This window comes from Rhinatrema bivittatum, chromosome 2 (genome assembly GCF_901001135.1).
Source record: "Rhinatrema bivittatum chromosome 2, aRhiBiv1.1, whole genome shotgun sequence".
Taxonomy (NCBI): domain Eukaryota; kingdom Metazoa; phylum Chordata; class Amphibia; order Gymnophiona; family Rhinatrematidae; genus Rhinatrema; species Rhinatrema bivittatum.
The window spans coordinates 509,212,009-509,229,524 of record NC_042616.1 but is presented as its reverse complement, the minus strand read 5'-3'; the positions used below and the strand labels follow the sequence as shown (position 1 = coordinate 509,229,524).

At 42.0% G+C, this 17,516-nt stretch overlaps 1 protein-coding gene across 2 annotated transcripts in view; it reads right to left on the bottom strand.

The window, feature by feature from the left end:
- GMPR (guanosine monophosphate reductase) overlaps nt 1–17,516 on the bottom strand; it is a 178,862-nt gene that overhangs the window by 133,416 nt on the left and 27,930 nt on the right. For both annotated transcript variants that reach the window (XM_029590695.1, XM_029590696.1), the window contains exons 4-5: nt 15,067–15,240; nt 7,413–7,494 (exon numbers count right to left, since the gene is read on the bottom strand). In XM_029590695.1, coding sequence (XP_029446555.1) covers nt 7,413–7,494; nt 15,067–15,240 — 256 coding nt within the window. The remainder of the gene's footprint in view (nt 1–7,412; nt 7,495–15,066; nt 15,241–17,516) is intronic.

Here is a 17,516-nt window from a genome sequence, read left to right as displayed (position 1 = left end):
AGGCACTATAATCATCCTTCTTTCCTTGAAGTGAACTTCATTTACCACTACTATCCATTGTCTGTCACGCAACCAGTTTGTAATCCAGTCAAACTCAACTCCTCCCTTTGCTTCCGAGGAGCAGGGATCAGTTGGGGGGGGGGGGGGGGGCACCACAGCCCATAGAGAGAGGAGGCATGGTGAATGGAGTCCACTGCGGCCCGAGGGGCTCACAGAGTAATGAAACCAAAAATCTTTGTTCACAAACATTTTTGCTCACAGCCACCCAATCCTTAGAGGGGACATTGGTGAGTAGTCGGATATGCACACCCACACGACAGAGTAATCACTGATTCAGGACACTGGTAAATTCTGAGTTGCTGTCTATTGTGACATTCTCCATTACACAGAAGGCAGTGTTTATCTGTTTTGCCATTAAAACCTCATGGATTACAAATTAATCTAGTTTTGAGCTGTTAAACATTAACCTTTGAGGCCCAGCCCCTATTAACATACAATAAGGGATGAAAGGGGCATCCATTTGTTCATTACAGCTACACTAGCATCTTCAATATTGGCTTCAATATTGATGTACACTTGACTGCTAACTTCTTTGTGCTAAAGGAGGCTGAGCGCTGCAGAACACATTGGGATGGAATTGGTAGAAAATAGTCTTTGCTTATGCATGAACAATACAGGGGCCCAGTGACTAGTGTAGTATTATATACTCCCAGAGGACAGAGTGAGCTCACTGGTAATTCAGGAGGGGTTTAAATGTTAAATGATGGATGTAACTGAGTGATTAGTTTGTTATATGGTATTTGTTAAGGCATTGGAGGTGTGAAGAGTACCCATCAATGCGTGCGGTAGAATGTATTTGTTGTTCTCCTATGTTCACAAATTAATAAAACAGATTTGAAAATAAAACAAAGAAATACCAGGTCTTGGTACCAGAAAACTGTAGAGATATACCACATCCACTGTGATTTATCTAAGTGAAGCATGTTATTTTAAACCTGCATTGTTTACAGATACTATACTGGATATATGTATTTAACCTTTTTTAAAAAAAAATGCATAGCTCTTAATGCAATTCACCTCCAGCAAAAATAAAAGCCGTGTTGTTTCATTTCGGTGAGTTTGCTGGTTTATAGGGACAGTTCCCCTCAGCAGTATATTCACAGAGGGGGAATCCATTACCACACAGGTCATAACCCCTGGGTGGGGCCACATATGTTTCTGATGTACCCCACCACAAAACAGTGGAATGGGTGGGGGGGGGGGGGGTGTATAAATTTTATAATTAAATTAAAAATAAATCCTGCAATGAGACGGAGGGCTTTAATATCAAAGGCAACAGCTTCATGCATAACCAGGGTGGGAGAAGGATTATGAAGTAAGGAACATTATAACAACATTTTCTTTTGTTTTCCAAGTTCAAGAATTGCTTTATACTCAAATGATTTTTAATGTCAGCTGCAGTTTTCAGAAACGCACAGCTGGCTGTGTGATTTACCCATTCCTATTTTGTAATAAAAGGTATTTTTTTAAAAATGTTCCTGAAGACACTCCAATGAAGCAAATTAATACTTTTTCCAAATACACAATCACCGGATGACTACCTAAATAAAAATCAGAATCATTGCTGCTCTTCTCCTGTATAACGTAGCAAGCTTGCAGCTGCTGTCTTTTCATTACATTGTTGGGGTGGTAATTTTTATATATTGAAAGCAAGTGCAATACACTCTCATTATGTCACATCCCTGCTCATCTTTTAGGCTCTCAGATCTAAGTCAATTTGAAATATTAATAAATGCTGGAAGTGCACAGTAGAGAGTTTTAGAAATTATGCTGTATGAAATTTTATTATTAAGAAAAAGAAACAGAAGCAAACCCGGGTACACAGACTCTTGGAATCCACATTGACAAAGCATGACCAGCTTCTGCTCCCTCCCCACCCCTGAGCAGGAAGATCAGTGGGCTTATGCAGCAGGAGAGGCCACGGGCCACCAGCAGAGCCTAACCAGCAGAGCGGCCGAAGGAGAGAGCGCGTGCGGTCTCTCCTGCTGCCACCAGCCCGCCGCCTCCCGGATGTGCCACTCCATGCAAATGCATGGAATGAACACCCGATCACGCTGGGCCAGAGCCCTTGTCATTTATGTCCAGGGGGGGAAGCCTTCTCCAAAGAGTGCAAGGTTTAAGCAGGAGTCCCTTCTGGGAAAATCAGGATACATTTTGGCCATCAAAAATCTCACACTGCTGGGTACTGTCATTGGGGCTTGCCACACCCAGGGAATAGATTGAGGCTCACAGGTCTTCAGCCCCTTCGTGGGAGTCCCGAGGGGAATCTGTCAAAAATCTGTCTCCCTGCAACTAATCGAAGGACCACCCTCTGTCAGGATATGCACAGAGAGGAATCGCATCAAAAATAAAGTTCATAATAAGGCTGGGAGGTCTCACCAAGTAGTAGGAAAACTGCATCCTCACTGCTCTGAAGCTAACTCAAAATGACCACACTAAATATTAAAATGGCTTCACTAAATAGGACCAAGCAACCAATCCCAGCCCTCCAGGTTGGGAGGGGGTGAAGAGGATGGAAGGCTCACAGGGGGTGTAGATTCTAAACAGGGCCTAGGACCATCTACTGGCTGTGCCAAGGGGGTGCCACATAAAGCTAAGTGGCGTGTCATACTTCTGTTCACCAAAGTAAAGCCCAATATTTTGCGTGAATAATGAATATTTTTTGTTCCACTTTTCTACTATTTTTATTGTTGTAATAAACTCTGATAATTCCTGAGAAATACACCCCCTTTCAAAAATGAAGAGTCTTGTATATTCATTTTGGGTCATTTTATCTAATATCATAAGGCTTATGGTGCAGACTCTGTACCATTTTGTGAGCCATATTTTGGACCACCTCTACTCTGTCTATATCCTTTTGGAAACATGGCCTCCAGAACTGGACAGAAAACTTCAAATGAAGTCTCACCATTACCTTACTTTTCTACTTGGCACACAAAAATAATTTGTAGATATGGGCTAACTTCACTATTATCTTGTCTCCCTTCCTTTAGCCCCAACATGTAGTTCCTTTCAGTGGGGGGAAGCTGCTGCTTATGGCTCGGGCGGTGAGGTGCTTCTGTAATCAGTGTCTGTTTATCTGTAGTGGCACTGTAGTGCTGCTTGACTGGTACAGATCAGCAGGTCACAGAACTGGGTGTTCAAATAATAATTTACTGTTTGTTCCAAAAGTTAATCAATGTCCAACTCGTTAATAAACAGAAATTATTGCTGGATGTTTTTCTCTGTGGTACGAGGTGATGACTCAGGTTCCTGGGTGATTCGTAACAGTCCTGCACTTGAGTGTGTGCGCGAGTCCCAGTCTCGGGAAATTCCAGTTTGGGTGGGCTCCTCTTAAAGGATGAAACGGTTCTGAGTTCCAAGTAGTTTTCTTCTACCCAGCCTGTGCCTGTGTCCCGGAGTTAGATCCAGTGGTGAGTCTCCAAATCTGGTCCGCTTCCTTCTTCCTCAAATCTCAGTTCTTGGTGACCCTTCAGAAGGAATGGTCTATAGCTGACAGAGATCAAAACTATTAGCTAAATCTCCACTGGAGAGTAGAGGTGACAAAAAAACCTCCTCTCACACAAAAGAGAAATCCTTCACTTCAAAATCTCTAAATCTTTTCTGAGGTGATACTCACTGCAGTCCTTCTCTGACCTAGAAGGATATTGACAAGTCTTCAGTTTCCTGGTCTCTGGATCTGAGGAATAGTCATCACCCAGGGTGCAGTCCAGTAAACAACTCTCAAAAAGCAGAAAAAAATATTATCAAAATATTTTACTCTAAGTCTAAATAGAGGAGTTTCCAGTCTGGCATGGACTACACATAAAGGCATAGCCTCCTCAAACGATCCCTTAGTGAGGGGGTAGGCCTCACTATGAAGAAAAACTACAAGAGTTCCTCAGCCTTCAAAATCCAGACTCAAATGCCACACTTTCTTCTGTCCTAGCCCTTACTTATAATAAAAGGTCTACCTACTCAGACAGCCTCTGGAGGAGGTGCTGAACTGTGGTATCTCTTCCTTTTGGTGGAATACTAGGGACATCTAGTGGCTAACCAGGGGGGGTTACCACATGCTGGTTATTCCTATAGCCTTGGTTTTCCGTGGAAGATTGTTCAAAATTCTTTGGCAAGAGTTAGCAAATTCTGGGGCAAATTTGTATACATTTGCACATATTTGCATTTTAAATATTGTTTTTTATTTATTTTATATAAATTGCATTATTGTATAATATTTCTGTGTCCCGTTAATTTATTTGGTTCTTTATTAGAGGAAAAGGGATCTTAGTGATTGGGACTGGGGAGAAAAAGGGAAAGGGTTCTAGGACTAGGGAGAGAGAAGATCTTAGAAGAGGGAAAAGGGATCTCAAAGGGAAATGAAAAAGGAATTTTATGCAGAGGGACAGATAGATAGATAAATAAGGGATGGAGGAGGATAGAGGCATAGAGGGTGAAGATGGTGAGGGAATCAGGAAGGAAAGGAAAGGGAATAATTTATTATGTATAATAACAGTTGTAAACCATTTTGATTGACATTTGTTGTAAAAGCGGTATATAAACTCTTAAATAAAATAAATAAATAAATAAATAAAAAAGGATAGGTTAGAGGTATTCCAGGGTGGGGTTCAGAGGTACACACACAAGTTACTGTTTTGTAAGTGGTATATCCACATACTTTACAGAACTTATCTATATACTTTTCCACCTGCTAATTAATTCATGGAAACAGATGGTGGCTTAGAGAGAAGACATGCAAGGAACTGCTCCTATGATGCTGAATTTTTTACCTTGTCATTTATTTTCCATGATGGTGAAGAGGAAGGGGAGAATGCAGCTACCTCAATGAACCCACATCTGTGTCCAGCTTCCAATTCTGGAGCTCCTTCGCTGCCTACTTGGTGATGTTCCATTGATTGGGTCCTGTTGCCACTGCCACTGTAGGAGAGACTGCACGGCTGGTTGACTATGCTGAGATGTCAGTAGAGCGGTTTCTGCTGCTCCCTTCTCTGTGGAGGAGGTGCTGGCGTCGGATATGACAGTCACTGTTTGCTTGAATAAGATGATCCTTGTCACTGAGGGGGTGCTGGCTCTTATATCCTCTGTTAGATACATTTATCTGGCTAACTTTGCCAGCCAGTCAATGGCTGAATAGTACCCCATAGTATGTTAAAAGCATTTGCTTACCTGCATTACAAAAATACGCATGTACTGACATATATGAGAGTATTTTGGGGGGCACATATATATGCACTGTTTTGTAAACTGTACAGCTCCTGCCACACAGTTTGTAAAATATTAGCATAAATCTCCGCAGGCCTACTTATGCACACAATTGATGATTTACACAGATTATTGAACATTGGGCTCTCATTTCTTTGGGTATTTGTTACTTGCCTTACATGAGCTGCCCTGTTTTTCACTGCTCAGATACTTCTTTTGTAAAAGTTCTTTTGTATAAATCTTTCTGTGTACATGAGAGACTCTATTGGATTGCCATCTTTTGCTTTGTAAATGATGTTGTTAAGCACAGGAAAATAGATCAAGCTTCATAGCAGTCTTGTTTCGCAACTGATAAAGCAAGGTACAAAAAATAGTTTTGTTGATTGTAGTGACTTGCCACTTCTCGTCCAGAGTATTGGCTTTAAGTGTAGGCCTGTGGCTACCAGCTATCATGGCAGTGAGGAGGCCAGGAAAGGGAGTCTCTCCCTGCTGCTAAGGCTTTGGATCAGTAAAGCCAGACTACGTTCCCTTTTCTCAAAGATCCAAAAGACAGAACTTAACAACCATATTATTAATATTATGACTTTAATAATGCAGTTCTTCAATAAGCCAACAACAGTCTGGAACATTCAAAATGAAGAATCACACAGCTCTCATTTGCTTATGACAGATTCTGGCATCTCAATAACAAATATTAATCCTAATTTCCATTAATTTAATAGCAGGATTGAATATACTTTCTGGTTTAAAGAAATGTTAATATAACACAGTACAAATTAAGCATTCACTAGTCTTTCACTGGTTTTATGATAACTCGTTTCTACAATTTAAAGGGCTTCTAGTAACAAAATACCTTCATGCCCCGATTCCCTAACAATGCTGACATGTTACAGAGCAAACAGTGGATCTTCAGTTGCCACTAGTTTCAGGGTTCTTAATTGACCTACTCAGTTCTACTTTTTGTAGAGTCTATATGCAACCTTCTGAACTATGCTAGTACCAACAAACAGTTGCTACCTAATTAGTAGTGACAACTTTACTCTTCTGTAGTTTCCAGGGATTGCTCTACATTTAAACTCTCAATTTCCAGATTATAATGCTTTACCTCCACTTTTGCAATACAATTAACAATAGCACAGGGCTTGACATCCACACCTGCATACAATTAGCAATAGCATTGCTTGCTTTTGTAGTTTTAAATCTCACAGTTAAGAAACCAAGCAAGCTGTTATAATGTAGGAGCACAATCTCTAAACTCATGTTAGTAACTTAGTTTACCACACATTTGTTCTCCAATGAAAGGGGGTTTGCTTCTGCCAGGTTTCAAGGCCCCGCTTGGCTATTCTACTTTTCTGCTTACAGTTTATCTCCCTAAACCAGGAACATAAGCTTTACCTCCAAGGCATAAAACCATCCCTTTAAATTCTTAGGTAGAACTTAACACAGCTCATTCTGTTCCCTCTTTCTTCTGGCCAGATTTACCAGAAAATCTGTGTCAAACTTACTTTCTTTCCCTATGCCCATTTCTCCAAGTCTCCATAATGAGGAAGAAAAAGTCTTTTAATAACTTTACATTTTGACTTTGCTTAGGCTGAGGCTGTTTTTAGGTCAGGCTCTGGGTCTTCCACTCAGAAATCTCCTCAATGGCCAAACCGTATGCCGATGAACTGCTCTGTGCCTCTTTCAATTCTCCTCTTGTCTTCTTCCTGTGCTCTGAGCTTCCCCTCATTTATGGCACCTCTTAACCTTAGCCCCTCCTTACAGGGATTTTGGCAGAAACTAACTGCTAGGAAAGATGGGAAATGTAGTCCCAAAGAGTGGCCATCTTAGTTTGCTGCCTTATTTGCTCTCATCTTGTCCTGCTTTATAGCTTTTATATCCTGTCTCTTTTGTGCAGAGACTGGTGTAGCCTTTAGTAAACCATCACATTGCTATTGATTTTATACTTAGCAAACTGTTTACTGTCAGTGCAGGAAAAAATCTTTAAATAATGCCAGTCTTGCAAAGTGTTTTTCTTTTTTAGTGTCAACAAAAATTCTTATTAGAATGAGTCCTGCACAATATATGTATAGCATACACTGAACATTAAATAATGGAACAGTTAGTAACCATACTTACTGTCTCCTATCCCTCCTCCCTCCCATTTGGTTTACCTGGTCCAATCCCCACTTTAATGATGTCTGCTCCAGAAAGAATAAGTTCCTCCACCATTTCTCCAGTCACCACATTACCTGCCTTGGACAAAAGTAACAAAAATCACAAAATCAGCCAAACTGAAGATCTTAGAATCGAGTCATAGTAGATGATGATGGCATTTGGATGATCCTATTGTGGCCATAGCTTGACTCTGAAATAACCAGTTTTCTTCCCAGTTTTGATACATTGGGAGAGAGTAGGGATGGAACTGGTAGCCTACATGTGAACTAGAAATCCTACCTCACTATTTGCCTTGTAGGAGGTTAAGAAAAAAAAATCCACTTCTACATGGATTTGACCACAGTCAAACCTGGTTCTCATTTTTCATTTGGGTAAAGCAATGACCTATCTATAGTGGGTGAAAGGGGAGCAAATGGTGCAATCATGTGTCCATGTTCATGAGAAACTTGAGCCCTGCGTCTTTCAGCTCTAGAGATAAAAGGAGTGCCCTGTGGCTGAAAATAAGCTCTCTTCTCTCTTTCTTCACCAGGCCCAGAGATGAAAACTTTGGAAGCGCCTGGCCCCATAGCTGTCCCTGCAGGTGAGTTCATGCTGCAGGTCCCAGATGCCTCTCCCCTCCATGATTACACAGGAAGTATATTGGGGAAGGAGCAGGTTAGGCAGTCCTGGTGATCTGGAGGGCAGGCTTACTTTCTATCCCTGGATGGCATGTTCCAATCTCCTACAAACACTGACATGCAATATCACTTTCCTTCCTTGACAGCTGCATGGAGCTCTTTCCTCACGCCTGGTATTATATGGTGTCTGTTCCTTTCCCTTGCTAGTGAGCTAGACTTGTCTTTCTTCACTGGCACAGGGGCTTCTTTTTGTTCACTTGTCAACATGCAAGCCCTACTTCTACCGCCTGCTGGGGGGCACAGTTCAATTTGTATTGGAAGAGTTGGAAGGAGCCTGGTGGGGAAGTAGGGGAGGAGAAGAGGTAGCAGAGGGGGAAACCAGTGAGAGGAGAGATGAATGTAGGAAATGGAAGAGCAGATGGTGCTTGGGAATAAAAATAGAAGTCGAGTGGCAGCTGAGGGAGAGAGAAGGTGGTGGAACAGGGAGCTGAGAAAAAAATAGAAATGGAGGAAAAGGATGGGAGATGGGAGACAGAAATGCTGAGGAGGGTAAGACAAGCCAGTGGAGGAACAATTTGGGAGCAGAGACCGAGTGAGGTGAAAAGGGAAGCTTGAGAGAGGGCTAGATGAAGGTGGAGCAGTTTGAAGGGTATTGGGTGAGAGAGAGAGAGGATAGTTTGGGAGATGGATATAATAGTCTAAGACAGGGACAGCAAACTCCAGTCTTCTAGTGTCACCAACAGGCCAGGTTTTCCGGATATTTTCAATAAATATGCATGCAAAAGATATGCATACACTGCTTCATTGTGTGCAAATCTATCTCATGCGTATTCATTGTGGATATTCTGAATACCTGGCCTGTTGGTGGCACTAGGGGACTGGAGTTCGCCATCCCTGGTCTAGGAAATGGAAGAGTGGGATATAGAGGGCTAAGAGGGAAAGATGAAAGGGCGAGTGCAGTGGGGTCTCTAGACATAATTATTTGGGAGTGGGGCTGACAGGAGTGCAAGCAAAAGTGACATTTCCATACATCACAGGCCCCTGCCTTTAAATTAGTTATAAAAAGCATAGAAGGCAGGAAATAAATCAGTGTAATTATAAATAAATAAACACATTAAGAAAAAGACCCAACCGTCTTCCCAATCAGTTTCAAGTACCCACTAAAATCACCATTAAAGTTATTGGATAACATCATTCAACCACTTCTTTTCTATGGATATGGAAGCAAAGCCTGAAGTCTATCCTTCCATGCTAGGAGTTCCGCAGGGCTCTTCCCTTTCTCCCACACTCTTTAACATTTACCTCCTCCCACTATGTCAACTATTAACCAAACTGAACCTCAAATACTTTCTATACGCGGATGACGTCCAGATCGTCATCCCCATCAAAGAATCCCTCACAAAAACTATTAAACACTGGGAAAATTGCCTTCTAAAAATTGACAACCTCCTCTCCAGTCTAAATCTAATCCTAAATTCTTCTAAAACCGAACTCCTTCTAATTTCGCCAGAAAACCATAATCTCTCCGCAAATCCACCAACCGGCTTTCAAACATCACAAGTAAGAGACCTAGGAGCCATGCTTTCATAAACTTCACGTCTTAAAAAGAATTAAACCACTTTTCCACACCCATGACTACAGAACAGTCTTGCAATCAATCTTCTCTAAGTTAGATTATTGCAACTCCATTCTTTTAGGTCTCCCATCTTCTCACACTAAACCCCTCCAGATGGTTCAGAACACGGCGGCCAGAATATTGACAAACACAAGAAGAAGAGACCACATCTTTCCTATTCTCAAAGACTTGCACTGGCTGCCAGTTCACTTTAGAATCTTATATAAGTCCATTACCACCATCTACAAAGCTATCCATCAACTCTCTCCGCTTAACCTTCAAATTCCATTTAAAAAACATACCTCAGCCAGACCGACCAGAGAGTCCTATAGAGATTCTCTACAGGTTCCTCCTTCCAAAACCTATCAGCATATTACTCTCAGAGACAGGGCATTCTCCACGGCAGGACCTACTCTATGGAACTCCATCCCACCAGATCTGAGACAGGAACCCTGCCTTCCAACATTTAGGAAAAGACTTAAAACTTGGTTATTTATGAAAGCCTTTCCAGACACCAACTGAACCTCATTTCTCCTTTAATCAACTCTGATCATCCTTCAGGGTAATCAACAACTTTGCCAATGCCTTAATTTTACGATCTCCTTAAATTGATTGTTTTTTATCCTCTGTTAAATTACTACTGCCTCTTCACCATTCCAAGTTGTATTATGTCCCTGTTTTATTGTAACTGCTACTTTTTCTTTTAACACCTGTTAATGTTTTCATTTATTATATCAGTTTCACACCTTGTTAATTGTAAACCGGCATGATGCGATTCCCATCGCGAATGCCGGTATAGAAAAACTCAAAATAATAAAAAAAAATATAGAGGAAGTGACAGGCAGGTAATATAAATCCTGCACTTCCAATTCTGTAACACACTCTGCATCCACAGAAATTTCACCACAACAGAGCTAGGATGTTTCCTCTTATAAGTCACCATAATATAACATAAGGGAGCACAAATCGGAAACAGAAGAATGCAGGAAAAACTGAAATGGAAACCCCCTAGAAGTCAGGGTCTGCCTGCAGTACATCTGAGAAAGAGAAACAGATGCATTTCCTCCTGAGCATATATGAAAGATATATGAAGATGACATATTCCACACTCTAAAAAAAATAAAAATAAAATATTTTCTACCTTTATTGTCTGAACATTTTATCTTTGAACTGGGTTTTAAGAAAATAAGATATGTCATATTGGGTCAGACCAAGGGTCCATCAAGCCGAGCATCCTGTTTCTAACAGTGGCCAATCCAGGTTACAAGTACCTGGCAAGTATCCAAACATTAGATACATCACAAGCTACTATTGCTTATTAATTACCGTCAAAGCAGTTAATGGATTTTTCCTCTAGGAACTTATCCAAACCATTTTTAAACCCAGTTACACTAATTGCTGTAACCACATCCTCTGGCAATGAATTCCAGAGCTTAACTATGTGCTGAGTAAAAAATAATTTTCTTTGATTTGTTTTAAATGAGCTACTTGCTAACTTCATGGACTGCCCCCCTTGTCCTTCTATTATCTGAGAGAGTAAATATCAGATTTACAGCTTCCCGCCCTTTTTGACAGATGCTTTAGTACATCCCTCTGGTATGCATTGACCTGCATGAGTGCAAAGGAAGCAGAAACTACCACTTACCCGACAATCTCCTTTCCTCCAAGGAAGACAGGCCAATCCACAACCCGCCCTGGGTTACCTACGTGGTTTTAGTATGTCTCTTATATGTGGATGGTGCAGAAGTGTTATTTCTGTCATTTTGGTGAAGGTCTGGTAAGTAACATATCCAGTCCCTGAGATTAATAAATGTTAACTTTTTTGACTGAGCTCAGTGTTCTCAGCTAGTTGGAAGCCTGAGTGGTTGACTGTTAATAGTCATGTTAAAGCACGAGTGGTTGTCTGTCCAAAGTCATGTTTGGGACATGAGTGGGTGACTTGTAATAGTCATGTTCAACTATAATCAGTTTGTCCACAGTTTGGCTTTTCCAGAAAATACTGGTGAGCTGATGTTGGGGCAGGGCTATATGTTCATGATGTCAGCGAGTCAGCTTTACTCCATCTCCATCTGATAGGCGGGCATAACCCACTGGTGTGGCTTGGCCTGCCATCCCCAGAAGAAAAGAAATCATCAGACAAGGAGCAATCTCTCCTTAAATGACAGAGGGGCTGGACAAAGTTTTACGGACAGAGCTTCTGCCACTGCAGACCAGAGAAATGGAGAAATGTATGAAATTCAGGATATTAATGGCAGTTTCCAAATGTGTGACTATCCCAGTTAAATGGGGTATCCTTTGGAAATTGGCTTTTTACTGAAGCAATAATACATCCGATACTGAAAAATCATATAATGGATCCCACTGATCCTGCTAGTTATCGACCAGTATCTTCATTATCTTTCTTAGCCAAGGTAACTAACTGTGCTGTTTTAAAACAACTTCAAGGTTTTCTTGATAGAAACAGCATTTTAGATCAGTATCATCTTTGCTTTAGACCAGGTCACAGTACAGAAATTCTATTACTTAAAAGTCTAAACTATTTTAGGTGCAGGCTCGAAATGTCAAACAAATTTATTTTGGCTTTACTGGATGTCTCTGTGGCCTTCAGCACTGTAAATCATCTAATCTTGTTGGGCCATCTAAAGGAAATTGTAATCTTGGGAATGGTACTGAATTGGTTTACATCTTTTATCTATCTGGTCAGGTACAACAAGTAAGAATTCAGTGGAATATATCTGATTGGTACCCAATGGAAACTGGGGTTTCTCAGGGCTCTGTTCTGCTGGCCCTGTTTAATGTTTATCTTTATTGAATCTGTAAGCTGCTCGCTAATTTGGGTATAGGCTACAAATCACATGCGGATGACATTCATTTTTTGTCCTAGTCTCATCATCAACAGTTTCTGTGTTGCGGGCCATTAACCAATGTCGATAAACTCGGCATCGGTTTTCATAACTGCAGTCAGCCGGTTATGAAAACCAACGTTGAGCATATCGGCATCGGTCTTCAAAGCGCCCGGCAGAGGGTTTTTTTTTCTTTTATTTAACTTTTTTTTTAAAGTACAGAAAAGCAGTTTTTTCTGCTTTTCTGTACTTTTTTCAGTGCGCTCAGCTATTAACGCCTGCTGCGCATTCATTTTTTTGCATTTGGAGCGAACGAGTAATAGCCTCATTCACATGCATTTGCACGTGATGAGCGCTAACTCATTCACTCCGCATAGGACGCGCGTTAAATAGGCGCTAATCCCCCTATTGCATTAGGGGGTGATTAGCACCTATTTAACCCGCGTCCGACAGCGGGTTAAACAGTGCGCTCGGCTGTGAGTGCCTGAAGAGGGAGGAGGAAGTTAAAGGTGGCTGCTTCAGGTTTGGTAATGGCTGGCAAGAAGGACAGGAACTTTACATACTGATGCTATAGTGCCCTTAGTTAGCCAGCCCAGAAGAGGGGATACTCGCTAAAAGGCTAATTTTAAAACAAACGTTGTGTGTGCTCATACATGTGGGCATCAGCGTGCGAGCAAAGATACGCTGAAATTTTAAATTATGTGCACACTTGCATGCATGCGTTTTAGAATATACCAACCGCGCATAAGTATTCTCTTAATTCTAAGAGGGTGCTCGAGCACAGCTAGCGCATGTGTTTTCCCTAGGACTTTGTTGGCTTTTACACATGTATGTAGGTGTAGCAGCAGTAAAGCTGTGCAGATAAGTCGACATGCGCCGCGGTGTGCAGTTTAAAAAATATGCAGTTATGCACGTAACCGTGGCCCCGCCCTGAAACACTCATGCTCTGCCCATGCTCCACCCCCTTTTTTCTGCCCTCGTATTTTTGACGTGTGCACCGGTATATACGCGTGATCTTTGCATCTTTTTAAAATCCACGTTGCTCGCACGCGGCACACATACGTGCATATGTGGGCATTTTTGCGCGAGTAACTCTTTTAAAAATCGGTCAATATTATTTGGGCAAACTGGTAGAGTAATTGGAAAAACTGGGTTGTCCCTTGTGCGAGCATGTTTTAAAATCTGCCTACATACGCGCGTGAAAGCAGACAAAGCCCTATGGAAGATACGTGCGCTAGCTGTTTGAGTAACCTCTTAAAATTAGGAGCATTCGTATGTGCAGTTGGCATTTTTTAAAACATATGCGCACAAGTGCATGCACAATTTTAAATTCCAGCATATCTTTGCTGGCACACCAATATGCACATGTAGGGGCGCACGCTCATTTGTTTTAAAATCAGCCTGTAAGTGAGCACATGAGCAGCAGTAGAAGCATGTGTGTGTGTGTGTGTCAGACTGTCTGAGAAAGTGTGCGAGTGTGTCTGAAGGAGCACGAGAGCGTGTGTCAGTATCAAAGCATGCCTCAGAAAGTGTGTGTGACTAAAAGAACATGAGCATGTGTGTCAGCTTCTGAGACAGCAAGAGAATGTGTAGGAGTGTGAGTTACCCATCTTGCCCCACCAGTCTTAGGCTCACCTGCTATGCTGACGCCTCTGCGCAACAACATGGTTTTAACTATTGTTTTACTCAATCTGGAGACTTTTCACGGTGGACCTAATAACTTTCTTCAATTATGAGTTGGCAACACCGCATAGGTGTCAGAACGATGTGGGCCATCCCATCCAGCCTTGTCTCAGGGGCAGAAAGAAGACTCTAGCTGCTTTCTGGCATCAAGTATTTTACTGGTAGGTCTGGGACTGGATAATTCTAATCTTTGATTTATGCAAAGAATGTACGTAACTGCAAAAATAAATACCATTTTGTATTTGATGGTACGCCAACATTTAAGCAAGGGCTATTTGAAGCTATGGTGGCTGGTTTCCAGAGCAGATGTCCAGCACACACAAGCCCTCAGCAAAGCTGAGGTCTGTGCTGCAAATCATCTTTCCAACCTGTCTCTCTCTACCACCACAGAGCTTAGGGTTATGTTATAGCTAAAAGCAAGGTTAAAAGCAAAGTGAAAAAGCCTGCAAATCAGTTTGCTTGCACCATTCTAAAATGGCCTAACTTTTGCCCAAACTTTTAACTTCTTGTAATTTCTGGACAGGAAAGAAAATTTCCAGAAGAAATTATTCAAACAAACAAATATTTGTGCCAAGAGTGCTGTAGAGCCTTTGCACAAATCTGAAATGTAGAACTTTTGGGCAAACTATAAGGAATAATAAAGAGACATTAAGATAAAAAAAATTAGAGAAGGCCTAAGAATAAGACTTCTAGAGACAATAAACAGATAAGTTGATATTCTGATTATCTTCGACCTGTAGATAACCTTGTAGAGAAAACAGTAAATCAGTGAGTGCCACACATTTTAACTCTGTTCTCTATGCCTGACCAATCATCCTCTTCCCATTATCCTACAGTGCTGGACACTATAAAACGATTACAGGACCCTCTATGTAAACAATTTGTCACTCACCATGATAGTGTGGCTCGGAAACTTGGCACGCACAGTTTTCACAAATTCCACAAAATGTTCAGAATATCCATTGGCTACATCCAAGCAAATGTATCTGACTAGTGGAATGGCTTCTATGATACTGCTCAGTTTATCTAGGTCGTCCTTCCCACTGCCTGAACTCGCTGCCACATGCTGGAAGGTTAAACAGAGAGAGAAGGTCAGCAGAGTTCAGAGCACAGGAAGCTAGAGAGATGATGTTGGAGAAATGGCCAATCCAACCGGCAGAGCGACAGCAGTGATCAGTACAATGCGTGAGAAACATTTAAGAGAGTTTTTAGACTTGTCTGAAACCATGTTTTTTATCTCACAACTGTGCTATTGGACTTTAATTTTCTGGTTCATTATTTTCCATACTTTCAAGGACAAAAAAGAAAGATGTTAGTGTATGGAACAAACTAAAAACGACTGCAGTGTTAACCCAAGAATTGGAGAGGTGTGGACTCTCCCCGCCCCCTCCCAGGTTTCCCTCAGAAAGGACTGGTTCAGGGGTAGGCAACTCCTTTCCTGGAGTGCCACAAACAGGTCTGGTTTTCAGGCTATCCACAATGAATATGCATGAGGTCTATTTGCATGCCCTGCCTGCTTTTCATGCAAATATATCTCCTGCATATTTCTTGTGGATATCCTGAAACCCAGGTCTAGCTGCACGTCAGAACCAGTCATGACAGACAGCATTGGGTAGATTTTCAATAGGGCGCCTAACCAGCAATGTACATGTGGCGTTTTTCAGCTCACACAAAGCAACCAGTTATTTAGAAACAAAGTACCTGCACAGTTCGTATTTTGAAGGTTGGATAAAAAGTACGTCTTTTGTAAGTCATTTAAAATAAAGGCGAAAAGAACATGCGTTAAAAGCAATCATATTTTTTTTAAACCCCGAGGATGATGTTCAAAGGGATTTACCGCAAAACGAAGGAGTTGCTCAGCTGAATCCCTGCCCCCAGAATGTCTCTTTTTATGATGCAGATAAAAGTGTATGCTGTGTGGAAATATGCACGGTTGGCCAGATTTTAAAAAGGCCCGGTGATGCGTGTAAAGCCCCGGAGCTTTACTAAAGGGGCGGGTCCAGAGGCCTCCCACACAGCGGCCATTGCCGCTGTATCAGAGGATTGCGTGCTGGCAGGCGCAAAAGGTAATACAAAGGTCGGGGGGGGGGGGTTTAGAGTAGGGCTAAGGGGGAAAGGTTAGGGGAAGGGGTGGGAAGGTCAGGCTAGGGGGAAGGGAACGGGGGAAGGCAGCGCGGCTTGGCGCGCACAAGGTGCACAATTGTGCACCCCCTTGCGCGCGCCGACCCCCGATTTTATAAAACATGCGCACGCATATTATAAAATCGGGCGTAAATGTGCGCGCACCGGGTAGCGCGTGCACCTTTTAAAATCTACCCCATAGGGCCGGATTTTAAAGGCCCAGCGATGCGCATAAAGCCCCGGGACTCATGTAAGTCCCGGGGCTTTACTAAAGGGGCGGGGAAAGAGGCCTCCAACACAACGCCCATTGCCGCTGTGTCGGAGGATTGCTTGCTGGCAGGCTGCCAGCAGGCGCAAAAGGTAAAACAATGGTCGGGGGGGTTAGAGTAAGGCTGGGGGGGGGGAAGGTTAAGGGAAGGGGTGGGAAGGTCAGGCTACAGGGAAGGGGGAAGGCAGTGCAGCTTGGCGCGTGCAAGGTGCACAATGGTGCACCCCCTTGCACGCACCAACCCCCGATTTTATAACATGCGCGCGCCTGTGCTCTCCCCTTGGCCAGGCATGGGCATACGAAGCTAGTGCAAGAATTTGCCTCTTCACACACAAATTCATCCTGTGCAAGTAAGATACGATACATTCTTTCATTGTAGTCTGAGCAATGACGATTCATTGTGCCCTCTGATTTCTTATCCACGAGGCAACAAAAAGGAGGTATTTTATTAACAAATATGGGCTTTTACACTGAGAGCTGGTAGAGAAATCCTGGGTACTGGATACATACTTTTATTCCTACCCCCAAATGGCTGTTCCCTTAGGAAAGTGTTATGGGGTGGCCCAACTAGCCACCGCCGACTATTTTAGAATTGGAGCTTGAGCCTGCTGACGTTCCCACTCAGTCTCATGATTGCAGGATAATAAAGATTCCATATTAATTACAGTTAAAAACCCAAGCAATATTCTCTTAAATTGATGTAATAAACATTCTAAGAAATAAGAACTGTTCAGAAACTTTTGCAAATGGTGTAATACATACAGTAGATAAAACATACAAGTAGTTTATTATGGTCAAGGACCAAAACTGCCTATATAATATACATTCAAAAACATAAGAACTGATATTACATCATTGATAAGTGCATTATATCGAGATAAAAAATCTTTCCAATCAAGGACACAAACCACTTAAATGAAAAACACTGTAACATATAAGAAATGATAACAAGC